At 43.2% G+C, this 27390-nt stretch overlaps 1 protein-coding gene across 1 annotated transcript in view; it reads right to left on the bottom strand.

The window, feature by feature from the left end:
* The window catches only part of KIAA1549 (KIAA1549 ortholog), a 129834-nt gene that overhangs the window by 30574 nt on the left and 71870 nt on the right, over positions 1 to 27390 (bottom strand). The window contains exons 4-10 of the mRNA XM_077340797.1: positions 21954 to 22131; positions 21529 to 21659; positions 20266 to 20449; positions 16068 to 16127; positions 12302 to 12447; positions 8160 to 8337; positions 3649 to 3830 (exon numbers count right to left, since the gene is read on the bottom strand). Coding sequence (XP_077196912.1) covers positions 3649 to 3830; positions 8160 to 8337; positions 12302 to 12447; positions 16068 to 16127; positions 20266 to 20449; positions 21529 to 21659; positions 21954 to 22131 — 1059 coding nt within the window. The remainder of the gene's footprint in view (positions 1 to 3648; positions 3831 to 8159; positions 8338 to 12301; positions 12448 to 16067; positions 16128 to 20265; positions 20450 to 21528; positions 21660 to 21953; positions 22132 to 27390) is intronic.

The raw sequence follows: 27390 nt of genomic DNA, 5'->3' as shown, positions 1-27390 counted from the left end.
TCAATTTTCATGGAGCATAAGATGTGAAAATGCTTTTGGACTCCAACTCAGAATGGCTTCGGGTATAAATCATAATACAGGAAACACAAGGGAGTTATTCTTCCTTTATTGGCGCACCTTCCCGCAGAGAGAGTAAAGATAAGTGTGAATACGGGAAGCATGGCTCATTCACACTTCCTTTATTCATGCATCTCATCATCAGCCAAAGCTTCTCAGGGAATCACTTTCCATTGGGCTCAGAGGTTGAAACTGGGTCAGTGCATGACACCAATGTGTCGCAGCCTCTCCTCTGTCCATTAAACTTCACCACATACTGGAACGGGTCGTTCCGTTAAAAGAAGCCACCACCAAAGGCCTTTCAGAAGTCTCTGTTTTAAGTAACACATTTTAAGTAACAGATGTTCATGGACTACCATTCCCATGAGCCCCTGCCAGCATTTGCTGGCAGGGGCTCATGGGAATCGTAGTCCATGGACATCTGGAGGACAACAGGTTGACTACCCCTGCTCTAAAGCTATACTCCCAGGTGAAATCTGGAATATCAACAGGATGTGCAAATTAGCGATTCAGAAGTTCACCTAAGGCTATAGCTATTTTTGACCTTGATGCTTACCATTCACTCGCAACAATAGGGAGGAAGCAGAAGCCGCCATTCATTTGTTCTTGTGGCTCCACAATTGCGAGAACTTTCCACCTCTCACTTTTCACACAATTTAATTGTGGCCGGTGAAAGAATGGCACAGAGAACACTCGGCAAGGAAAACTGTATCCTTCTCCAAACACGAGAACCATGCTCTCTTTCTAACTATCGCTCATTCCAAATCCTAGGAACTGCGAGGACTATAGCTGGCCCTCGAAAGAACTGATGCTCGCCACCAAAAAAGGGTAAGGCACTTGTGAGGCAAGAGAAACTGGGAAGAATATTATAGCCAAGCTCAGCTGTTGCTTCTCTCACATGACTGAAAGCTGCAGGCCAGCTCACACAAAATCGTTGTTGTTGTTGTTAGGTGCGAAGTCGTGTCCGACCCATCGCGACCCCATGGACAATGATCCAGCAGTGCACAGTTCAGCAGTGGAATAGGCTGCCTAAGGAGGTGGTGAGCTCCCCCTCATTGGCAGTCTTCAAGCAAAGGTTGGATACACACTTTTCTTGGATGCTTTAGGATGCTTAGGGCTGATCCTGCGTTGAGCAGGAGGTTGAACTAGATGGCCTGTATGGCCCCTTCCAACTCTATGATTCTATGATCCTCCAGGCCATCCTGTCCTCTACCATTCCCCGTAGTCCATTTAAGTTTGCACTGACTGCTTCAATGACTCCATCCTGCTACCTCATTCTCTGTCGTCCCTTTCTTCTTTTGCCCTCAATCGCTCCCAGTATTAGGCTCTTCTCTAGGGAGTCCTTCCTTCTCATGAGGTGGCCAAAAAATGGTGGATCATCATCATCATCATCACCATCACCATCAATTTCCCACCTCCCCCTGGAGGCTTGAGGCAGCTTACAATCACATAAAATCCCCCCAAACTCCCTAAAACAGTAAAAACTAATACAGATAAAAAGGCCTATCAGACCAAAAAGTTGTGGCGAAAAAACTCTTCCTAGCCTAATCCCACATCCCATCTAAAAGGGAGGTGGAGGGGTGCTGATGGAGCTCACTACCGCCATTTTATGATGAACAAGACCTCAGCCACAGGGACTGCAATGGCCAACAAAATGGTGGATGTTCATGTCAGGAGATAGTCCTGCTACTGTGCCAGATAATGCCACTAACACTGTACATAATGATCACACGAGAACGCAAGGGACTAGGGCAGAAGGAGGTGGACTGGGCTGAAAACCAGGATATTATGATTGGGTCTTCCCCCCTTCTTTTTGCAATCTGTACCCCCCTAGGCCAACATTGCCTGAGGACATTTATTTATTAGATTTTTACATGGCCCTCCCATACAGCTCAGGGTGGTTCACATAAAAAATTGAAGGATCAATCCCAAAACCTTGAACCTGCTCCAGAACTTCACTGGCAACCAATGCAGCTGTTGGAGGGCAGGTCTAATATGAGCCCTCCATGGAGCCCTCCGTGGAGACCTGTGCTGCTGCATTTTTTACCAGCTGTAATCTCTGGATCAGACTGTTTTAATTTCCAACAAAAATTGTTATCATGGTTATTAGCATGACATGCAAATCAATAAGGTGCAATTGTTCAGAGGGAAACCTGAATTCAAAATCCCTACCCTAGCACTGAAGCTTTCTGAGTGACCATGGGCCAGTCATACAGTCTATTTGTTGCTGTGTGCATACAAGGGGTCATGGCTCAGTCATTGAGCATTTGCTTAACATGCAGAAAGTCCCAGGTTCAATCCCCAGCTTTTGTATCTTGAACAAAGCAAAAATGCAAGAAATCTTGTGGAGAATTTTTAGCCCAAGGTCAGTTAGGCTACTGACCACATAAATTCATGGTTCCCAGATGTTGGAATTTAAAAAGAAAGACTGCTTAGTATAGCAGCCTCTAAGCTGGAGAACCAAGGTTGATTCCCCCTTCCTCCACATGCAGCCAGCTGGGTGACCTTGGGCTAGTCAGTTCTCAGATCTCTCTCAGCCTCACTTACCTCACAAGGTGTCTGTTGTAGGGAGAAGAAGGGTAGGCAATTGTAAGCAGATTTGAAACATATTTGAGTAGTAAAAAGTGGGGTACAAAAATCCGGCTCTTCTTCCTGACCACGTTATTCCGGTTCACCAATGGTCTACAAATAACTTTCCCCAAAAGTGCTTTTTCCCTTCAACAATCTTTTGGTTCATAGGCCAAGAAATGAACGCTCAATAAAACCTGCCATCTAATCGTCTTTTTCACCGCACTTGCTGAAGCCAATGTGCAATCAATATTCTAAAGTAGCTGCTAGATAGAAATTTTAACAACCCACAATGGTTATAAATAACACTTCTCTCTATTTATCCCTAGCCTATCCTTTCGAAAACTGTTAAAATACTTCACAAGCAAGCAGCTTTGATAAATAGCACATTCCGGAATCACTCAAAAGATACCATATACTGATAGAATATGTAAAGGACATTACCCCACTTTCCCCCCCATAATTGTCCGCGTAACTCTATGCCTTCCAGACCCCTTACTCGACTTATTGTTATGGAGCTGATGTTTCTATGCTGTTTTATATCCTGAGGTAGGGTTGGGCGCTTCAGCGTCCGAAGCAGCCAGCGCCGAACGGCCGCTTCAGATGCCGAAACGCACAGCCCTACTTGAAAGGGCTCATTGTTGTTGTACTAGTTGCTTTAATCACAGAATCACATCCAAACAAAGGTTGGATACACACTTTTCTTGGATGCTTTAGGATGCTTTGAGCAGGATCAGCCCAAAGCATCCTAAAGCATCCAAGAAAAGTGTGTATCCAGCCTTTGCTTGAAGACTTCCAGTGAGGGGGAGCTCACCACCTCCTTAGGCAGCCTATTCCACTGATGAACTACTCTGACTGTGAAAAACATTTTTTCCTGATATCTAGCCTATATCGTTAATTTTGATAATTAATATCCACTTTTACTGCCGTATTGTTTTTATCTTGTGGCCCACCAGCGAGGTGGCTGGTTCCAGAGAAGTGGTGACCTGCATGTTTCCTAAATAAATCAAGCGAATCATTTACCTTCTGCCGTTGCTGAATGTTGCTCATGGTGTCTGGCTGAAACTCCAACTTGTCACTGCGGCAGAGCTTCCAGTATAAAATGATGATGATGAGCAAGACCACAGCCACAGGGACTGCAACGCCAACAATAATCCATAGATTGTTCTGCGATTCTGGAGGCGACTCCTTCGTTCGTTCTACAGCTGCAGATTTTCAAATGGAATGGAGGGAGATTCAGAGTTCCATTTGCAGTATCATTATGAGTGAATCAGCGATTCTAAAGTATGCATGTGAGAAGCAGCAGTGGAGCCAAAGTTCAGGACTCCTCACCGTGGTTCTTGTCCCTTTACTGGCTGAACTACAGGAAAGATGCCTGGCACGTATGGTTCACCTACCATCCACAACAAAATGGAAACAGAAAAATTTTGGCATGTGTAGACTAATGGCCTAGTTGTGAGCTTGCCAGCCTGGTTTAGAAGAACTGGCTTGGAGACCACAACTGGCTCCCTTGAAGATTTATAAGGTAAAGGTATCCCCTGTGCAAACACCGAGTCATGTCTGACCCTTGGGGTGACGCCCTCTAGCGTTTTCTTGGCAGACTCAATACGGGGTGGTTTGCCAGTGCCTTCCCCAGTCATTATTGTTTACCCCCCAGCAAGTTGGGTACTCATTTTACCGACCTCGGAAGGATGGAAGGCTGAGTCGACCTTGAGCCGGCTGCTGGGATTGAACTCCCAGCCTCATGGGCAGACAGCTTCAGACAGCATGACTGCTGCCTTAACGCTCCGTGCCACAAGAGGCTCTTGAAGATTTATAGTCCTATCCTAAAGAGCCACATCCATTGAGTTTGATGAGCTCACAAGGATGCAACTCTACTTAAGAATGCAGTGCTAAGTTCTTATCCTCTTCAGTGCCTTCAAACTGAAGTTGACTTGAATTTCTGAACCAGCTGAATTTCTGAACCAGCTGAATTTCTGAACCGCTTCCTGAACCAATTTAAGAAAAAACATCACATTTTAATAAACAGAACATAACAAGATTAAAGGATTAGTAATCTTCCCACTGCTGCTCAGGAAAGTGTGGAATGGAAAACACATCCTTCATAGTTTTATACAATATACCATTAAGTAATAATACCACCACATTAATATAAAACAATCTTTCACTGTCTGCAAAAAAAAAGCCCATTATAAAAACCTCCAGGCTTTATGATTCATATAGTGATTATTTCCCAGTGACACGATATGCCCTCACCTACACCACATGTTTAGTCAGCCCCCTGTAAGTATGAAGAACAATGGTTTTGTTAACATGCCCATCTATGGATGATCTTTAGGAGGGTTATATGGGGCCATATTCAAAATATATTATTCAGTACTTTTGCAACGGAGGTGGAAAATGCCATCAAGTTACAGGTGATTTATAAGTGCTTCAAGGTGAAACATGTTCAGAGGTGGTTTGCCATTGCCTGCCTCTTTGTAGTGACCCAGGTATTCGTTGGAGGTCTCCCATCCAAGTACTGACTAGGGCTGACCCTACTTGACTTTTGCAATCTGATAAGATTGAGCTAGTCTGGTCTATTTAGGTCAGCTTGAAAGTTCAGTGTCAAAATCCAAAAGGTCATGGAATCATGACGTTGCCGTCAAAACTATAATTTGATACATAGTGAAATCCAATCCCATTTTACCAAAATCTGAGGACGGCTAGCTGAATTATAGCTGTAGAAATATCTACTTTGATGATATTAATATTTCCAGCAGATATATCTTAAATGGATCAGATAAATTAATACCTCTTAACCACAATTGTCAGATGAAACCTGAATAACAGCTGATCTGGAATAAGAACACAGGAAGACTGGCATCCATTCCATGCTTTGAGAATCCAGGGGAAGTTGGAAGGGCGGGGCAAGAGCAAAGAAGAAGAGAAATACTTAAAACACCCCAAAGAAGAAGAGGAATACCTAAAACAGCCCAGGAGTAGCATGGGGACAAATCCTGTATTGAACAACCGACCTGCTGGCCAATGTACACCAACCCCCACAGCCAGCCTGTTGCCGGAAAAGCATGGGATAACCTCCTGGGATCTACATGGGCCCCAGCTACTGATTGGTTTCCTAGCACCTGGGGGTGAGAACCCACTGCCAGCTCCCAGGTTGGACATGGAATTAGTTGGCTCCGCCCAAAAACCTCAAACTAGGGGTGCAGGTGCACTGGCCAGCCTTCCCCTGAAAAGGATCTGCTTCAATGCCAAACCACTCCAGAAACTGAGATGGATGTGTAACACAGTTAAAAGCAACCTGTAAGAGCCAAACACAAAAGAAAGGTGGGTAGGAAAGCCTGCATGCACAAAGGGGCCAACTGCAAACAGCAGCCAAGCTAAGCATGAGCAGGGGGAATCCCACATGAGGGAGGTCAGTCATGGCATGACCCCAGACTCTCCCCCCTGCCTAGGCCAGCCCTATGCTGTGACTGGCCAGTGAGCATGCCTAATTCGAGCTTGCCCCCAGCCAACCCTGAGTGGAAGGTTGCCTGGGAGACCCACATAAGCCATTTATAGCTTCCTGAAGGAAGAGCTGGATACAAGAGAGTATAAGGGAAAGAGAATTTTCTGCTCTCCCCCCCCCCCCCATTTTAACAAAATCGCACGTGTCCTTTAGTTCGGACTTTTGTAATTTTGAATTGTGTGATGGATTTGACATATTCTGTTGCTTAAAGTATTTTTAATACAGGGAGAACTCAACTGTGTATCACTATGCATCACTTCCTCTTCTCTTTGTGATATTCACTGAAAATAACTAAGTGGTTCTAAAACATAGTTAATAAATGGCAGTAAATGAAAAGGTGAGAAATCAAGATAACAAAGCTATGTTATACTTCTTGTATTAGTTCCTAATTAAAAAAAAACCTGAGTAAATCTGATTATCAGTTTCAAAAACCATTTATCCCAATTTTCTTCTGCAAAGGGGAGCTCCAAGTGGCTTGCAAAACTAAAAATGATGATGCAATGCAACAACGACAAACAGCAGCTCCTTCTCAGCCTTGAGCAGCCAGACAAGTGGGAGTGAGAAAGAAAAAGCTCAGTCCTTGGTGGAATGTTCATCCCATGAAAAGCAACAGCTCTTCTTTTCTTGCTTTCCCTTTAAAATATCCTCCTCCCTTTATGTTCCTCATTTACGCAATACAGTACCAGATTAAACTTGCCATTCTATTATTAATAGTTTCTACCACTCTAGGCGCTGAAGGTGAAGGCGTATACCGTATAAAAAGTGTCAGGTACCACCGCATGATGTCATAGCCCGCTGATGGGCTCTCAGTGCAAGGGAAGGGCCACCGCTGAGGGCCAATCAGAGCCTCTTCCCTGCTCCTAGCCTCCTCCTCTGAGCTGCTTCCCAGCACTTCAAACAATGAGGAGCACCTAGCAGGAGGTGAGCCGGGGATCTGTGGGAGAATGCCAGCAAGGGAAAGCAAAGGAGGCCACCTGGGTGCCCTCACACTGGCTGGCCATGCTCCCCCCCTTTCTGCCTATTGAAAGAACAGTGGAAGCAGGCTGCCCGTCCTCTCCCTGGCTGTGTCCCCCCCCCCCGCCCTCCGGCAGAACAAGGGAGGCTTCCTAACTGTGCTCACCACAGGGACATCTTGTCCCCCCTCTTTAGGCTGTCTGGAGACTAAGGGAAGCAGGGTGACCATGGTCCGCTGCAGGTGCCCTGCGCTCCTGGCCTGTGTTGAAGCCAGAACCATAAAACACACTGCATGGGCATGCTCCATGACGGGAGAATGCTTGGCGTCACCCCTCCCACCCTGCGCCCTCCCTCCACCAGTCTTCGGCCCATTTTTAAAACCGTCATTGCCCCATGTTTATGTAATATAATAAGCATAACTATATCCCAAATAGGTTTAAATGGCTACAAACCATTTCACTGATCCATTTCACTTCCCCCCACTTTGAAAAGTGGACTCACCCTGCTTAGCTGTTAGGTTTAAATGGTCCAAACAGGTGAACTGGACACGTCCAGTAAATGTTCGGAGAAGGCACTTCTCCTGGACTTTGATTTGGAGGCTCTGAACCAGTTCAACTTTGTGCCAAATTTTGTCTCATGAACCAGTTCATTCATTCATTCATTCATTCATTCATTCATTCATTCATTCATTCATTCATTCATTCATTCATTTTTAGCCCACCACTCCCAAAAGTGGCTTGTGGCGGGTAACAAACACACTCAATAAAACACCCAATAAATCAGTCCATAAAAACGGCAGCATGCCTGGCAGCTAAAATCCCATCCTCCCTTCTCCCATACAACAACGTCCTGCCTCAGGGGTAGTGAGGAGTGGCCCAATGATCTGGCCCAGGCTGGGGAGGGATCCTTGATCTTACCCGCCCTAGTCTCAACCAAAGACCTGGTGGAAGAGCTCCGTTTTACAGGGGAATGACTCCCCAGGGACCCATATGGTAAATAACTGCTTGTGTTTATGCAATATTTTCTCAAAAATGCTGAACAGATATTTTATCAGAATCTTAGTGGGACTTACGCTGTGCCACTGGGCCTCGAATGCGGTGTCCTAGGATGATAGCAGCTCTCTGGATATCCACTCTATTAATCAGATCAGCTGTCTTCATAGCACTGAGTCTTTCACCATCTTGATCCTCCACAAAATAAACCAGCATGACTGGGTTGTCAATTCCCTCTATTTGTGATACATTCACAATCTGGAAAGGGACACAAACATTTATAAGATTCAGATTAAAAGTCTTGTGTTGTAAAGCTACTTATGTGAGATTCAAGCTGGGCCTTCTACCTGATAAATAACAAATATAAATATATTTATATTTTTATATTCTATGAATATAATACAAATAAGTGATAAACTATATATATAATGTTGCTAAATCAGAGAGTTAAAGTTTGGGCAACAACAACAAAACAACAACAACAACAACAACAACTACTACTACTACTACTACTACTACTACTACTACTACTACTACTACTACTACTACTACTACTACTACTACTTCTACTTCTACTTCATTTTTATAGCCCACCCTTCCCGGTTGGCTTGCATAGGATAGCATTTGATGAGCCTGAGTTCAACTCTATCAGCATATGCTGATATACTATATACTTTTTGACTTTTCAGTAAAGAAATAACAGGAAGATTGCTTGATATCTCCAGTGACTGTCTGAGGATTTATTCTTGGCCAACATGGTATTTATGGGGCTAGTAACGCCGTATCTCAAAACGTCAAATTTATAATGAGATTCCTGGTGAATCCAAATCTAGACTAGCACTTCTGGGTACTGTTGGGAACATCAACCATGCATGCTCTGACAAAAGGAAGATACAATTGTTTGGACCACTGTGACACTGGCCTCATCCAGCACAGCTTTTCTTACGTATTTAATTCAAGAATAATGCAAGACAGACAGGTTTCTGGGAAGAAAATCACCCCTGGTTTTTCTCCTCTCGCTAAATTATTCTTCAGTATACTAAATGAAGTCCAAGCATTCAAATATAAGAGAGGGTGAAAGAAAGGCTATCAATAGTGTAACAATAGGAGTATTATCTATTGGAAGGAGTCCATTAATAAGGAGACGGACATAATATATTGCCTGTGACTGCTCTGTCTTTGTTACTTTCACCACAAAGAAGTCCAACGGACATCAGGCCTGAAAACCTTTTTCAGAGATTCAGAGAGACCTCCAGTGACTTCTACAAGCTAAACTTTAATTGGGCAAAAATTTCAATATGAAGACTGCCAATCTGTTGCAAAAGAGGTCCATGACTTCTTCACCAGGCTAGCAAAAGGAAAACTGCACTGTTCCACATAGGACATAAGTTTTATTACAGAAAGAAACAGTCCACCACTGGAGGTTTATGGACACCATTCCCTTTACTCTGCAAGTACATTGCCCTGTGGGAATGTTCCACAGTCATGCCATTTACTCTTCTCACTGGATTTTACTTTCAACCATGCTGTGTGCAGTTATGTAAAACACTGATGTCTTGGGTTGCCATGTCTTTTTGCCTGCCTTTGGAATAATATTTCCCTGCCACGTTTTGTTGACATCCATGTACAGATATTTCTGCCAGATTAGGGCCACATTTTATATGCACTGAACTCCAGCTCACGGCAACTTCTGCTACATTTGTTAATCCTCAAGGTGCCACAGGACTCCTTATTGCTTCTGCATGTTATAATTCAATAGCCCACTTATTTGTGCATGCTATGATTTATTTATATGGTCAAAATAAGCCCTCGGGGCACCGACAAAAACTCCTCCTACTAAAAACAAACAGCGAACATATAAAACCTTAAAATTCAATTAAAATTAGTTGTGCATCCATAACACACAACTCGGAGGCAGAAACATCCGAGAAACATAAATTGCCGATCTCATTTTAAAAAATCAGATTAAAATTGGCAGCTGCCTATTTATCAGCTGCTGTTCCATAATCTACAGTTAAGGTAACGCCATCACCAAATCTAAAACTGTGACTCGGGATGGAAAACCAACGTTAAGAATAAATTAATTATAACTGGAATCTAAAAAGGACTGAAGATATAAATCTCATGGACCTGGAATGAGAATTGCTTATAATTAACATTTTGAAAAATGAGACACAGCAAGTGTAAATCCAAAGGCAGCAATCTAGAGTCTGGTCTGATGAGTCACACTGAAGGTTAAGCATACATGCTGAGGGACACTTTACTTTCTACTGCATATCTGTAGCTGTTTTCACATTGAATAATCTAGATTCTTTAAGATGATCCCAAGCTCAGGAAAGCCTTCATGCAAGCAAGAACTAACTCCTTGCCCTCAGTGATCTTATACAGCCGATTCCAGAGAATCTATCAAGAAAAGTTGTTCTGACCAAGCAGTGATATCAGGGCTCTCTCAGCCTCACCCACCCCACAGGGTGTCTGTTGTGGGGAGAGGAATGGGAAGGCGACTGTAAGCCGCTTTGAGACTCCTTTGGGTAGAGAAGAGCGGCATATAAGAACCAACTCTTCTTCTTCTTCTTCAGTAATATCAGGGCTCTCTCAGCCTCACCCACCTCACAGGGTGTCTGTTGTGGGGAGAGGAAAGGGAAGGGGATTGTAAGCCGCTTTGAGCCTCCTTCAGGTAGAGAAAAACGGCATATAAGAACCAACTCTTCCTCTTCTTCTTTAGCCTATGTGCAAACATTCTCAGGCAGCCCTGTTCTACATCTAACTGCAGCATCCCATATGCCAGAAAATCTTGTTCTCTTACTATATTTGAAGAATGAGGAGGAGTTGTGATTGACCAGGGTGTGGGATAGAAAACAGAAAATAGGGAAAATTTTAATCTATCTGAAGTGACAATGAAAAAACAGTAAATGAACCCTCCATTCAGTCCAATTCTCTCATACCAGCCAGTGTTTTACAGGAAACAAATGTCCCCATTCTCCTTTCAAGGTCCTTACTGGGAAGCCCCCTGCTTTCCCACTCTGATAAACACAGATCAAGGCTGCATTCCACCTGCCTGTTTCCCCCCACTGCTTCAAAAAACAGAAAGGTTATTTGGACAAAGTACTGAATAACAGGAAAGTGGCTTCCCACAAATGTAAGTTGCTTCCCAAAACAGGGAGGAGGGAAGCATGTTTCACCAATTCTTGTACCAATCCAACCTTACTGAACTGCTCCTACGATTCCCCCAGCCATTCTATTGGTATGAAATAATGTCTGGATTCAATCCAGATGAAGAAGCATCACTGTCCTACATTGTAAATACTACATCACTAATTGCAGCATATAAAATGTCAGACCAAGCCTGATGAATTAGCTCTCATCTGTTCATATGGATATATTTATTTTATAGCATCTACATTGCCTGCCTGAGTCAAGGTGGATGTGCAACAATATCCGCTCAGAGGTTACACTTTGAGACAGTGGGGAGAGAGAGCTGCACCCTGAAGAATATTCTGTTTAGCAATTCATGACACTTTTAACAAGATCACTCCGATCAAAAGGCAGGGACAGTCATCCACCAGGATATATATAAAAATTATGTGGGGCAGTCACAGAGGATGGATTCTGCTGTTATAACCTGACTGCTGCTTAGCTACAGCATGGTGTAGGGATAAGTGTATCAGACTAAGAACTAAAAGGTAAAGGTAAAGGTATCCCCTGTGCAAGCACCATGTCTGACCCTTGGGGTGATGCCCTCTAGCGTTTTCATGGCAGAGTCAATATGGGGTGGTTTGCCAGTGCCTTCCCCAGTCATTACCATTTACCCCCCAGCAAGCTGGGTACTCATTTTACCGACCTCAGAAGGATGGAAGGCTGAGTCGACCTTGAGCCGGCTGCTGGGATTGAACTCCCAGCCTCATGGGCAGAGCTTCAGACTGCATGTCTGCTGCCTTACCACTCTGCGCCACAAGAGGCTCTTAAGAACTGGAAAAGCCAAATTCAAATCCCCACCATGCTAAGCCAGCTCACAGGATGACCTTGGGCCAGTCGTACACTCTCATGGCTGCGGTGAGGGTAAGATGGAGGAGAGGAGAATGATGTGAGCTGCTTTGAGTCTCCATTGGGGAGAAAGATGAGCTATAAGTAAAGTTAAAAAAACCTCTTCAGTAAAATCTAATTCAAACAATGGGGGCGTTGGCTTAGTGCAGCTTCTGCAGGAATTCTCTTTTAATTTTACCTGCACAACATTGTTCCCAGCAAAAGTTGCCCTTCTCCATATCCGCCCTCTGCCCAAGGCCTCGTTTAGTAACTGGGCTAGTTTTCTCTCCATGTCAGCCTGGAACACATCCTCTTGAATCTTCTTGTTGATGACACCCAAAAGAACTACATTGAAAGAAAAATACAAGCGGGAAAACTGGTATTTGAATACATAGCTTCAGATTTAAGCCAACCAGTGATTTCCTATCATAAAGGACACCACCCAGAATAGTAGCCTTGGGGAATGATCGAGGTTTCTCTTTACTGATATACATGAAATAATGCTTTATATGCTACGCATATAAGTCCAGAATCTCGTAGGCAAGTATTCTTCTTCCTTAGCTGTAAAGCTCCTCTTTTTCACCATCCTCCTTCAGAATAAAGGCCTAATTAAAGGTCTCTGTGTTATTCCAAAGCTTCTTTGAAATGCATCTGCCTCCTGTTGCCAATACAGATATTAGCACGAGTGCTTATATGTGAAGTAATTAAATGAAAGAGACAAAATCAGAGTGACATGGTCTTAGGGAGCCAGAACAATATCTCTCACTCAACGGTGAAGCTCAATGGGTGCCCTTGCAGTGGCTATTCCCACTCACCCCACCTGTATATTTAACTGTGTTCCTGAAACTGATACGATCGGCCTTGAGCCACCAGGAAAGGGCAGAATACAAACAAATAACCAAACAAACAAACAAGGCTGCTGTGAGTATAGAAAGGAGAAAGGGAGAAAGTCGTAAGCCATGCACACTTTCCTGAGCCCTTGAAGAAAAGGGCTGGATAAAGCTACATTAAAATAAATATGCAGAAATGCACTTGTACAACAGTAAGAGGGAATTAATTTGAGGCAAGGATTGAAACTGGAGCAGTAGAAGGAGCACAACCTAAGAACAAAATGGAGGACAATATCGTTTCACTGATAGTTGGACTGAGTGAATGTGCATCATTAATGGCACAGCTTCTCCTGGTGCCACAAGCTTAGTGTAGTGGTGAGGAGCACGGACTTCTAATCTGGCGAGCCGGGTTTGCTTCCTGCTCCTCCACATGCAGCCAGCTGGGTGACCTTGGGCTCGCCACAGCACTGATAAAGCTGTTCTGTCTGAGCAGTAATACCAGGGCTCTCTCAGCCTCACCCACCTCCCCTGTTGTGGGGAGAGGAAAGGGAAGGCAAATATAAGCTGCTTTGAGACTCTTTTGGGTAGAGAAAAACAAGGTATACAAACGAACTCTTCATCATTGTCGTCATCTTCTTTCCACAATGCCAAAAAGTCTTGTAGCAGGCGAAGCCTCTATGCTCTGATGAACACTTTTGGACAGATACATGTGATCCAAACTTTTATTTAAGTCTGGTTGTACTGTGTATTTTGTATGTGTACAATGGTGTGCATATGGTTGTTATTATTTCGACAGTCATTTTTAAACTGCTGTTTTAAATTACTTTTATTAAATTCACATCTAGTAGCTTTTAACACTCAAAAGGGAAGTTTGACATTGTAAAGCTTCTACCCTCAACATCTTGTTGGTCATTAAGGAATCACTGGATAACACCCAGGCCTTCTATGGCAGACCAACATAACTACCCTCTGAAACTATCTTTAATTGCTTTAAAAATAGAGATTCCTGGTTCTTTAAAATATTATTGAGGCCTGTTTGTTTGCTGCCACTGGTGCTAAACCATTCTTTATTTTTTTTAAATTGCAATTTAGTTGTACTGTTATTGGCCTTAATGTTATGGATTTCTGTAAGGCGTCCTGAAAAACAAGCATGGTCAGCGTTATAGAGTCATTTGCGGGCTAGAAAAAAAGACAGGTAATTCAGGCACAGTCCTTGCAGACCTATTTGGGAGTGAGTCCCAATGATTTCCAGCACAGAAAACAGGTGATAGACATGAACTTCAGAACAAGTGCTTATTAAGTTCCTAACATATCATGTCCTTATCAGATGATGACCACTGCAGGCTCTTCCATAGCACAAACCTATGGGACAACTGACAGTTTACTTATGAGGGGTGGTGACTGTGAAAGGGACTCACAACGTACTTGTCATTTCAAATTCAATTAACAAATTACATCAAAACCAAAATATTTCTTATAACTGTGTGGTCCCACATATTTCATCTGATGGAAGATTGTATTAAGAAAAAGAAGGCACGCTTCCAAAGTGAATGAAGTTCTATTATTTGGCTTCCCTGAAATTTCCCCCTCCATAACATCTGGTTTAACTTATCCCATGTCCTGACATTACTGCAATGCACTCCCCATCTCCATTGGTGACAGCCAGTTAAGCAGAGGGTATTATATTTGTATCCCTTTCTTTCCACCAAGGAGATCTTGGGGGTATACTTGGTTTCCCCTTTCCTCCAAGATACAGTAGGACAGATTAGGAAAGGCCAAACTTATCACAAGTCTGCCTTTTGAGTCCAAGACACAAGTTGGGATGGAAACGCTTCAGATAAATGAATTTAAATGAAATGTTTAGCAGCAGCTCTGGGATCCAACCAGCTTTTCTGCTGGTGACAAATGGTCCTCCTTGGAACACTATGCTGGGGATCACGAGACCTACATAGACAAACGGTACTGAGGATGTAGTGAGAAGGCGGAAACAAGTGAGAGTTAATTAGAAAAAAATCTGTCCACAACCAATCCCATAGATTCACTTTAGATACATGGCTAATACGTATCCTGAATTTCTGGATGCATAGCCAGAACCACAGCCATAAAGGTTATAAATGTTATAAACCATAAATGTTACAATCATTCATAAAGGCAAGATTTGGGTCAAGATCTCTAATCGAGGAATTTACACAACCCTGGATACAATTTGCAGTTATCACCTTCAATAATTTCATTCCCTAGCCAGCATGATGTAATTGTTCAGTAGATGTTGGACTAGAATCTGGAAGAATGAGTTTCGAATTCTCATCCTGCCATGGAAGCTTGCTGGGGGACATTGGCCAGTCACACATTTCGCAAGGAAACAATTTCAAAAACATGCTGGCCTTCCTGCCTAAAGTCCATCCAGTCAATCCTCCAGGGATTTATTATATGCCCCCTGCAGTTCTCTTAGGAGAAGGGGGCAGCTTGTATATAAATTTAAATCTTCAATTTTATAGTTTTAAACCCTAAACTCTTTATCCATATATGTTTAGTTTAGTGTATATTTAACTGTGTTCCTGAAACTGATACGATCGGCCTTGAGCCACCAGGAAAGGGCAAAATACAAACAAATAACCAAACAAACAAACAAGGCTGCTGTGAGTATAGAAAGGAGAAAGGGAGAAAGTCGTAAGCCACTTTGGGTCCCCACTGGGAAAAAAAGTGGGAAACAAATGAAATGCTTCAGTGAAGTCTATAAATATAAAATGGAAGTCCTTGTAGGATAATATACAACACTAAAAATTGGTCCTCTGAAAAGACGTTTTATTATGCTTTCAATTTCCATTTAAATTTTCGTTCCTAATAATAAAACTGCATTCCAAAATACACAATGACGTTAAACTCTTAAAGCAAACTGAAGAAATAAACATCATTCTATTTAAAAATTTCCCTCCTTTCACCCTTATAGTTATTTTCCAATCTGTCCCCCCAGTGAACTAACCAAACGACACATAATTTTATCTACTTTAGATATGGTTTCAAAACCATGATCACTACTTAAAAAAAATTAAAATATCTCTCATGATTGAGTCTTCATGCTATCCAGCTAACAGAATATCATAAAAAATGATTCAGCTTTATAGTTGTACATACCTGTTCGCACCCAAGAAGATTTCATTAAGTGAGACGTGTTCAGCTGAGGGTAATAAACAGCTGGAGGGGAAAAAATGGATGGGGGAGGAGACAGAAAATATTGTATTAACAGTAAGCTCCAGAACTATAACAGACAAGAATCAAGAGGCTATTTCCAGTTCCTATTGTGATAATTGTGCATAATCCTGCAGTATCATAATTACTGCTGCCAGTGCTATGTTCTGACCATTCAATTAGTTTAATTAATTCCTACAGAGGTATTATATATTTGAGACAGATTGGAAGGTGGAGCAAAGCTACACTGCAAAATTAGAAAGCTCACTGTCTTATTTCCAAACAAATAACGAATGCTACAATCCTATGAATGTTCTTCTGATAGTAAGCTCCATTGTGGATGAGTCTATCTGCTTAATACTGCACAGTAAATGTGCCATCTTCTGGAATCCAGCGTGCTAATGTTGCGGAAGAATAAAAGGGGAAGGTTCCTGGGCTTGGCTGTAACTTGGAATTAATTTATTTGAAACATATTTATGCCATCTCCACCCAATTCAGAGTCTTCAAGGTGGTGAACAGCCAAATCATCAATTATAAAATGCATATTTATGCTATCTCCACCCAATTCAGAGTCTTAAAGGTGGCAAGCAGCCACATCATCATCAAAATAAATTTTTAAAAATATACACATGAAACAAGTTTAAAAAGCAGCTCAGCCAGACATCAACACAAACAGTAAGGTGGGTCAATGAGGGAATGCCAAAGGAATTAGAAATGTTTTCACACACTTATGTAAGACAGTGATAGAAGGGCAGGGCCAGCAGCTGTATTTCCTGGGGGGGGGAGGCCGCTTCCAGGGCCCAGGACATCTGCCTGGACCACAGCTGCTAATTTGCATGCCCTAGCTTCACCTGCTCGACTGAAAGCATTCCACCAACCCTGCTACCAATCTTAAATTCTCACCAGCTTAGGAAAGGACATGTGAGTGATTCAGGCATCTGTGAACATGGATGGCAGAGGAATGATGCACAGGCATATGGGTTAGTGGGTGCAAAGAGCAGCATGAACAGAGGACAACAGGGGGCATCTATGAACTTACTGTCGAGGGCCCTCCAAATCTGGAAGCCCTGGAGGTTCACAAATCACACTAGGGAGGAAATTTCAGTGCCACTGTTGGAAGAGTCTGTTCTTGGGTCAACATCCTTCTAACCTCAGATGTGAGGTAGCAGAGCAGGGCCTTCAATAATGGCTGTAGCGCTGGGTAAGTTCATATGGAAGTAGGCAGTGTGCAGTGGTTAAGAGTGGCAGCTTCTAATCTGGCAGGCTGAGTTTGATTCCCCATCACTCGACATGCAGCCAACTGGGTGACCTTAGGCTAGTCACAGTCCTGTTAAAGCTGTTCTCACAGAGCAGTTCTCTCAGAGCTCAGCCCCACCTACCTCACAGGGGGTTTATTGTATGGAGAGGAGGGGAAGGCGATTGTAAGCTGCTCTGAGACTTCTTCAGGTACTGAAAGGGGGGATGTACAAAAACAATTTCTTCTTCTTCTTCTTCTCATTATCATCATTATCATTATCATCATTATTATGAAAAATCCAGAGGATCTGGCTGGCCATGAAACAGGATGCTGGACTAGACAGATCACTGGTCTGAACTAGCAAGGTTCTTCTGATTTTCATACCTTCGTTTCAACTCTGAATTTTAAACTTCTACAGTGAAATAATCTACTCTTATTTCCCTTGTCTCTTAAAATATTAAAACTCACTACCCTCATTCCATTCCCAAAAGTAAACACCAACATAACTGAATGTGTCCCTTGATTGCTTTAAAACAGTCTTCTGCACAAGCTATAAGAATTCTCTGCTGGAACCCACAGGAGGTCTATAAAATACACAAACCATTTACAAACCAAAGTTCTAGGTCGTAGCAAGTCATGCCAGCCATCCCATTTACCCTGGCAGAGACCATTAAAGGAATGGCTAAATTTGGAACAAGTGTTAGGTGAACACATGGAGCTGCCAAAGACTGAATCAGATCATTGGTCCATAAAGGCCAATATTGTCACTCTACACAGTCTCAGGTAAGGATCTTTCACATCACTGCTACCTGGGTCCTTCTGCATGCAAAACGGGCGCTCTACCACTGAGCCACAGCACCTTCCCACCTGCCTGCTGCTGAACGGCACACTCTGAACAGATCGGCAGGACAGTCATAGCCTGCAGTGAGAACTCAACTGTCTTTGGCACAGGACAATGCTCCGAAAAGGTAAGCATTGGGAGAAATTATTGTACCCCTGGCTAAACACATGATTCCATCGACAGAACATTACACTTCCCCAAATGTTATGCTATTAATTTCCTGCAGTTCTCTAAACATCTACACAGCCCTTGGTCTCAGCCATGCTCCATCTATACAGTAGGTAAGTGAAAAGATATGAACCATTTCCCCCTTAGTTGTTGATCAATTATTCAGAGAAAAAATGATTATGTAGAGTGAAGTATATTGGTGGTTTAACGGCATGAAATCTGCTTGCCCATATGATAGTTTCTTTTACCTATACACACAAATACCATGGGAAAACGAACAGCAAGAAACCTGTACTGATGTCTCCACAGCCTGGGGAATACTGGAATTAGCCATCTGCTAAAGGACATAAAATTTAAAATGAAGAGCTGAGTTTCCTTAACGACAACTTAACGCTTAGGATTGACACTCAACAAGCCATCCACATTTCACCTGAATTTGCTTGCTTTTAAACAAACCCATGCATTTGTCCAGCAAGCACTTGAAATAAAAGGTTTTTGAAGCACAGGAATTGCAGGAACTGGAGGCAGGATGCTGGGGCATTGGAAGTCGCAGGGGCTCATGGATATTGTAGTCCATGGACATCTGGAGGGCCACAGTTGGACTACCCCTGGTCAAGAGCAACCACACTACTAGAAGATGGAAGACCTACCCCATTAAATACCTAGACTCACACCTGCCCTTCCAGCCATGCAAAGCACAAAGCGATAGAGCACTTTGGCACCTAAAAGCAATCCTCCTTGAAAGAATGCAACAACTGCACTTTTCTTCCCTGACCCATTCGATTAATACAATCGCCAAACATGATCCTGATTTTTAAAAGCTTTGAACCATTTCATGATCCAAAACATGCTTGACACCTGACCGCAACATCATGTAGACAGTGCTGAAGAAAAAGCAGATCATTTGTACATGCTGATGGCCACAAAATACAATCCATTTGTTCTTGTAAGTATTTCATTCAACTAAGTGATCATATGATTGCTTTATAGGTTAAATATATGGCCAGGAGAACCGGCCTTCAGGGACATCGCTGTTAGGAGCCACAACCAGAAATGAAGCCCCACTGTTGAGAGAGGGCATTCAGCTAACTTTTTTATTTTGGCCTTAAGTCGCCGTCAACTTAAGGTGAACCCTGTAAGTTTTCAAGGCAAGAGACGTTCAGAGGTCATTGCCTGTCTCTGTGTAGAGAGACCCTGGTATTCCTTTGCCGTCTCCCATCCAAATGCTGATCAGGGTCGACCCTACTTAACGTCTGAGATCGGATTAGATCAGGCTAGCTTGGACCATCCCGGTCAGGGCATACATCTAACTACATGGAGGCAAAACCACAAGGAAAAGCTTGGCTAGACCTAGCAGCAAGGCTGCAGCATTTATTTAACTGTGGTTAGATAAACATGTGCACAAATCCAGTCTGTGCCAGAATCAGGAATGCTCCTCTCCTGCAAAGTATAATGCAAGGAATGCCGGTTTAACTCTGGTAATCTATGACATGTGGGTGTAGCCCCATGGCTTTACCGGTGTTTTCTGTCCCGTATCTGTGATACTAAGCCAGGATTAAACTCTGATTAAGAATCTGTTTGAGGTGAGAGGAGGGAAGACTAATGCCATTTCAGACCTTTCTCTGTGTTGGTATGTCTGATGCAAGTGGAGTAATTCTTAAGCCCTGTTCATTCGCCCTGCTGTTCTTAGTAGGTGGAAGAAGAGGAAAGAAGAAGCCAAGGCACACACAATCCTAGCATGGCTGGGGTTTCTGCACATTTACTTAACCGTGGCCAAACTGGACATGTGAATCCAGCCACAGAATCCGGAGACAGACTTATCTGGACATGAAAAGTACTTTTTACATACATGGGAGTCATTTAAACGAGACATTTTGTTCACCTAAAAGAATACTTACGTTCTGCAATTTGCTGCACAGGAAAGCCCAAGTAGAAACTGAACTCCACCACAGACAGGTTCCTAAGCCGTTCACTGACTTCAGATCCATTCAAGAAGCCCCGTTTCTCTCGAACAGCAAATACGATCTGCACGGGCCCCTGACGATATATTGCTCTAGACCTACCCAGGGTTATATTCAATATCTGGAAAATATTGTGTTAGAAAAAGGGAAAAGATGAGCATCATTTGTCATTTTCCAACCTACCATTCTAAAAACACAAATATTTCAAAGGGCAATTTTTAAAAATTTGAGCCCATGACTAAGGCTTTTAGCGATGATTTTAGTGTGCATTGGGCTTTCCCAAGAAATGCATCAAAAAGACTCTTGGCATTTGTCTAGGGAGCCAATGAAGAAAGAGCTGTGTTGTTGGCTGAGGGAAGTAGTATGCATGCACTATAGAACAGATGTAGAACAATGACCAAGATGTTGCACTACATCTCAAGATGACCTGGTTCACACGTCATCTCCGCCATGATGTCTCAATGTGGATTTAGGTCAGACATTTTCTTGCAGCCTCAATTCTTCATCTAAAGTTTGTGTGTTTCATTTATTTACAAGAAAAAAGATTGGCCATTCAGCTCAATAATTCCTGTGTGTGATACAAAAGCAGTTTTCCTCAGATGGCATTTAAGATTCAAGTTTATTTTAGGAAGGCTTTTGATGTATACTGTGCCGTACCTGTAGAATACAGCCTGTGTTAGATGGCTTTTAGCTGGTTTTTAACAAGGCAAAAGAATACAATGGCTGGTATCCAAGAAACCATAAATCAGGGGTAGTCAAACGGCGGCCCTCCAGATGTCCATGGACTACAATTCCCATTGCTGGCAGGGGCTCATGGGAATTGTAGTCCATGGACATCTGGAGGGCTGCAGTTTGACTACCCCTGCCATAAATAGTGCAAGGCATAGAGAAACGGGCTTTTCAGCACCCCTCCAGCTCTAGTCCACTGAGTCATCCCTTCCAGACTTCTACTCCTGGGGAAAAGGAGACCCTCACAAACAGGAGCTTTCGAGTGCAAGCACTCTTCCTCAGATTAAGACTAAGTGCTTGTCCTCGAAAGCTCACGCCTTGAATAAATCTTTGTTGGTCTTAAAGGTTCCACCGGATTCTGATTTTGTTTTGTTGTGCTGCTTCAGATCAACACGGCTACCCACTTGAATCAGTATTTCGGGGGAAAGGAGAGAGGATGGAAACGTTCCCTTCAGAACCATCTTATCTCACCTGCACAGAGAAGTTAGATATGTCCGGATGATGCTTCCTGACTTCCCCAAATGCAATAGTCAGCCCTTTTTCAATATGCTGACTGAAGTTACAGACGCGAATGTCCATGTTTTGAGGCACAAACTGAAGCACTGGAAATTTAAAGTTAAATATGTTAGTGCTACTATTTGTATCTAAATCTCTATAGATCAGGGATTCCCAACAATTATTTCATTAATAAGACCGTTCATTATTTTGTACCTCCCCTCCCCCCAAATAAAGCCAACATATTCTGTGAGTGACGCTGCTTAAGACACCTATCTTTCTGCCCTAGGGTGTTTTACCGACATTGTTTTAGGGTCTAAATAGCACTCAAAATCAACACGACCAAGTTTCTCTACTCTTGCTCTATACGGTAAAAATAATAGAACGATTATTTAACTTACCTGTTTGCACATGGAATTTGCAGTCTGGAACAGTGAAAGAAGGTTGCAGTGATGAAATTAGAGGCATCTGACCACGAAGAAGGCTGCTGTTCACAAGAGCATTTATGACAGCAATTGCTGTGTAAACAAATGGACCCGAGGTCACCATAAAAGAGAATTTTGGAGAAAGTCTGTAAACCTAAAAAGCAGAAACACATTTTTAAAAACAGATATGCAAACACCTGGTGGCAGCCATTGCTGTCCAATTACTTTTGCTGAAATACCAAGCAGCTTGCTCTTCATTACAGGAAAGGATGCTACGGAGGTATCTTATGAGCTGGAGAGGTTGTATCTGTCTTGCATCTAAAATGTGTGGGGTGATGTTAATGAATGAGTAACTCTCTCATCGGGTCCAAGGGACCAAGCCCTATGAAGATAGGTTGAGGGACTTGGGAATGTTCAGCCTGGAGAAAAGGAGGTTGAGAGGGGACATGATAGCCCTCTTTAAGTATTTGAAAGGTTGCCACTTGGAGGAGGGCAGGATGCTGTTTCTGCTGGCTGCAGAGGAGAGGACACGCAGTAATGGGTTTAAACTTCAAGTACAACAATACAGGCTAGATATCAGGAAAAAGATTTTCACAGTCAGAGTAGTTCAGCAGTGGAATAGGCTGCCTAAGGAGGGGGTGAGCTCCCCCTCACTGGCAGTCTTCAAGCAAAGGTTGGATACACACTTTTCTTGGATGCTTTAGGATGCTTAGGGCTAATCCTGCGTTGAGCAGGGGGTTGGACTAGATGGCCTGTGTGGCCCCTTCCAACTCTATGATTCTATGATTCTATGGTCCCTCTCCCCTCCATGTACTCTAGTTCAAACAATTGCTTTCCGTTCTGTGTAAATCACAGTTTAACATTCCATTTAGACAAGCGCTGTTTTTTTTATAACGTGCTTTTCACTACCCAAAAGAATTCCAAAGCGGCTTACAAACACATTTCCCCTCTCTCTCCCCGCAACAGACACCCTGTGAGGGAGGTAGGGCCGAGAGAGCTCTAAGAGAACTGTTCTTCAAGAACAGCTCTAAGAGAACTGTCATTAGGCCAAGGTCACCCAGCTAGCCCCATGTAGAAGAATGGAGAATCAAAGCTGTTTCTTCAAATTAAAGACTGCCACTCTTAACCACGACACCATGCTGGCTCTCTTCACATAAGCAAACAGTAAGCTAGACTTGGCCTTCGCATCAGGATTGCAAACTTCCTTCAACCATGTTATGCAATCCTGGTTTAGAAGGCAGCAAGTGTAAAGTTCCAAATGTAATGGCCAACCATGGCTTACACTAAACAGGAAGTAACTAATTGTACTGGAGGGAATAAGTAGAGAAGGGGGAGGGAAGGAGGAGTGCATGAACCCTTCAATCATGCCGTGATGATGATGATGATGATGATGATGATCATGATGATGATCATGATGATGATCATGATGATGATCATGATGAAGAAGAAGAAGAAGAAGAAGAAGAAGAGTTGGTTCTTATATGCCGCTTTAGAAGGAGTCTCAAAGTGGCTTACAATCTCCTTCCCTTTCCTCTCCCCACAACAGACACCCTGTGCGGTGGGTGAGGCTGAGAAAGCCCTGATATCAGTCAGAACAGAGCTCAGTCAGAACAACTTTCTCAGTGCTGTGGCCAGTCCGAGGCCACCCAGCTGGCTGCATGTGGAGGAGCAGGGAATCAAACCCGGCTCGCCAGATTAGAAATCTGCGCTCCTAACCACCCCCTGCAACGTGGGGCCACTTAAAAAATATATACACTCCATAATATACTGTCATCACACTCTACTGACAGAATATGCTACCAAGGTATATGACCAGAATCTCAAATTTAGAAGACTATGATGCCAGCATGGGGTGGAGGGGAGAATCTAATTTTTGTAAACAGTTGAAACTGGTTCCTTTTCATTATCGATCCTCCAAAATTGCACCCCTTTTCAACACATTTTTGTAAAATTCTACACTGACAGCTTTAAGAATTCACTTCCCACAGTACAAGCATAGCCAGGAACCATGGCTCACCCTCATCAATGTTATTCACACATCCAATTGTAAATGATTAAATCGGCATTACTGTTATGTGCTGTACATGAGGCTGCCCTTGAAGGCTACTCTGAAACTGCTGCTAGCATAAAATGCAGCAACTCATTTGTTACTGGGAAGGAAGGCTAAGCACGACTCAAGTTCACAGCGCTCCTTTCTGAAGTCCCTTCAGTGGCTGCTGAGTGGTTTTCAGGTCCAATTCAAAATGTCAATGCATTATGAAAGCCTTGCGTGTTCCTGCGTGGCAACTTCATTCTTTCCAACACAAAGTACTGTCAATACCCCCATGGCTAAAGCACATTCTGAAAAGGTCTCGGCTTGGGCTTGTTTGGTGTAGTGGTTAGGAGTGTGGAATTCTAATCTGGCGAGCCGGGTTCGATTCTGCGCTCCCCCACATGCAGCCAGCTGGGTGACCTTGGGCTCCCCACAGCACTGATAAAGCTGCTCTGACCAAGAAATAATATTGAGGCTCTCTCAGCCTCACCCACCTCACAGGGTGTCTGTTGTGGGGAGAGAAATGGGAAGGCGACTGTAAGCTACTTTGAGCCTCCTTTGGGTAGAGAAAAGCAGCATATAAGAACCAACTGTTCTTGTTGTTGTTGTTCTTCTTCTTTCTTCTTGTTTCAGTGGCTGCCCCATAGCTATAGAATAGCCCCTAAAACTGCTGATGGGGAATACCCTGCTGTTTTTTTTAAATGGGCTTTAATGTACTTTTATATGTTTCCCTCTAATTTAACAAAAGGCAGGTTTAAAAAACCCGTTTCTCAAAGGCTGGGCCTGCATGGGCGTAATCCTCAGGATCATTTAATTTTAGACTGTCCATGTTTTGAGAGTTGTCACCCAGCTTGGAGGGTTTCCTTATACAAGGCCAATATCACCCACCAGGATGGGAAACATTGCACTGGGATAGTATTGAATGAGAACGATCCCGTCAAGATGCATGTGTTGGCTTTGATTTCAGTTCGGATTTTAGTTGTTAACTTGGAATGGATGAATGCTATCAATGCTAGCAACCGCACACAATTCATAGAATCATAGAATCATAGAGTTGGAAGGGGCCATACAGGCCATCTAGTCCAACCCCCTGCTCAACGCAGAATTAGCCCTAAGCATCCTAAAGCATCCAAGAAAAGTGTGTATCCAACCTTTGCTTGAAGACTGCCAGTGAGTGGGAGTTCACCACCTCCTTAGGCAGCCTATTCCACTGCTGAACTATTCTGACTGTGAAATTTTTTTCCTGATATCTAGCCTATATCGTTGTAATTGTAGTTTAAACCCATTACTGCGTGTCCTCTCCTCTGCAGCCAACGGAAACAGCATCCTGCCCTCCTCCACATGACAACATTTCACATACTTAAAGAGGGCTATCATGTCCCCTCTCAACCTCAATTATCTGTAATCATATCATTTTGCAAATCTGGTTCTGTACAACGACTGCATTTTATTCTTTGTTTGTTCCTTTGTTTTTGTTACGCCAGTATAGGCTTTCTTTCTTTGTTTACTTTTATACGTTTTAGGGTTTTTTATCCAATTGTTTTTATATTGCTGTTATCGACTTTGGGGCCTAAGATGCTTGGGAGAAAGGCGGCGATATAGATATTTGAAACAAACAAAACCGACAAGGCTAAAATGATTAGCATTGTTTGGAAAGGGATACAGGGGTAGGCTCACCAGGTTCCCCTTGGCCACTGACAGGGGATAGGGGGATACAGTCACCAGATCCAGGTTGGATCTGGAGAAACTCCTGGAGATTTGCAGATGGAACCTGGGGAAGACAGGGTGAGGTACAATGCCATAGAATCTACCCTCCAAAGTAGCCATGTTCTCCAGAAGAACTGACTCCTGTAGTCTGGAGAAGAGCTGTAATTCTGGGGACCCCCAGATCCCACTTGGAGACTGGCAGTCCTATGTTTGGTAGAGCCAGTTTGGTGCAGTAGTTAGGAGTTCGAACTTCTAATCTGGCATGTCAGGTTAGATTCTGCACTCCCCCACATGCAGCCAGCTGGGTGACCTTGGGCTCACCACAGCACTGATAAAGCTGTTCTGACCGAGCAGTAATATCAGGGCTCTCTCAGCCTCACCCACCCCACAGGGTGTCTGCTGTGGGGAGAGGAAAGGGAAGGCGATTTTAAGCCGCTTTGAGATTCCTTCAGGTAGAGAAAAGCAGCATATAGGAACCAACTCTTCCTCTTCTTCTACCTCACAGGGTGTCTGTTGTGGGTAGAGGAAAGGGAAGGTGACTGTAAGCTGCTTTGAGACTCCTTTGGGTAGAGAAAAGCGGCATATAAGAGCCAGCGCTGCTTCTTCTTCTTCTACAGATATATGGTATGGGGTAAACAAGGTCAGGCCACCACTGGTCAATGTTCTTCTAACAGTCTGCAAGGAGGAATCCTTCCACCTGCCTCCCTTCCTGATCTGCTTCCTGCTCTTACCACCAGCACAGAAAAGTAACAATGAACACAATGTTAAGCGAGAAACTGTCCTCTGCGTGACACCACCTCCTTTTCTCACCCGTTCCCAAAATGTATGCCCTCTCTGCTCAAAGATACATGCTTCAAGGGCTGTTGAGGAATCTGAAAACATGGGGTGCACATTTCAAATGCTTGGAGGCCTTTAAATCAATCTTCTTCAATTGCCACAATCTCTTTATTGAGAAATCTCCCATTCCAGCCCAAAGTTACATCTCACTGGGGGGAGGAATTTCAAATCCAACAATACGAATTTCGTCCATGTGAAACTGATCTAGCATTTCCAGGGGTGCGTCAAGGAAGGGCTTGCAGGGAAGTGTCACATTAGGTTGACATTTTCCTTTTGAAATTGCTAGTGTAAACTTGCTCCAAATGTTTCTGTATTTGATGTGTGAGCTCCATAAACCTCAAAGGCTTAAACCTTCTTTTCCACCACCAGAAACTGCTCTAATAAAAGTTATCACCTTACATATTTTATACCTCATGTTGCTACTGAGCTATTAATGTTAAAGACCACGCGCCCATTGCAAGTTTTCTTTGCCATGGTGCTGCATTTTACACAGTTGCCCCCTGCAAAGTGCATCATAAAAATGAAACATCTGTGAACCATAATACAAGAGGAAAAAGTAAGGGTGGAAAAGATGAAATGAACAAGGTTTCACCTTCAGTTGCAGTGTACATAAACCTGCTTATGTGCAGAACTTAACAATAAAGACAAGTTTGTTTTGCATGATGATGTTTCACTCCTGGGAACGCGTTTCCAAAATATCCGACAATTAATTTGTGGACCATTAATGTCAAAACATAGCAACCTTGCCAGTATTTTATTGCAATTCCTTGAAGAGGAAACAACACTCCAGATTTTAAAACGAATGTACTTTCGGAAAGAAACTCTCATATTTCCTTT

This window comes from Paroedura picta, chromosome 5 (assembly GCF_049243985.1).
Source record: "Paroedura picta isolate Pp20150507F chromosome 5, Ppicta_v3.0, whole genome shotgun sequence".
Classification (NCBI taxonomy): domain Eukaryota; kingdom Metazoa; phylum Chordata; class Lepidosauria; order Squamata; family Gekkonidae; genus Paroedura; species Paroedura picta.
The sequence above is the reverse complement of the archived record's forward strand: the minus strand, read 5'-3'. Positions and strand labels throughout refer to the sequence as shown.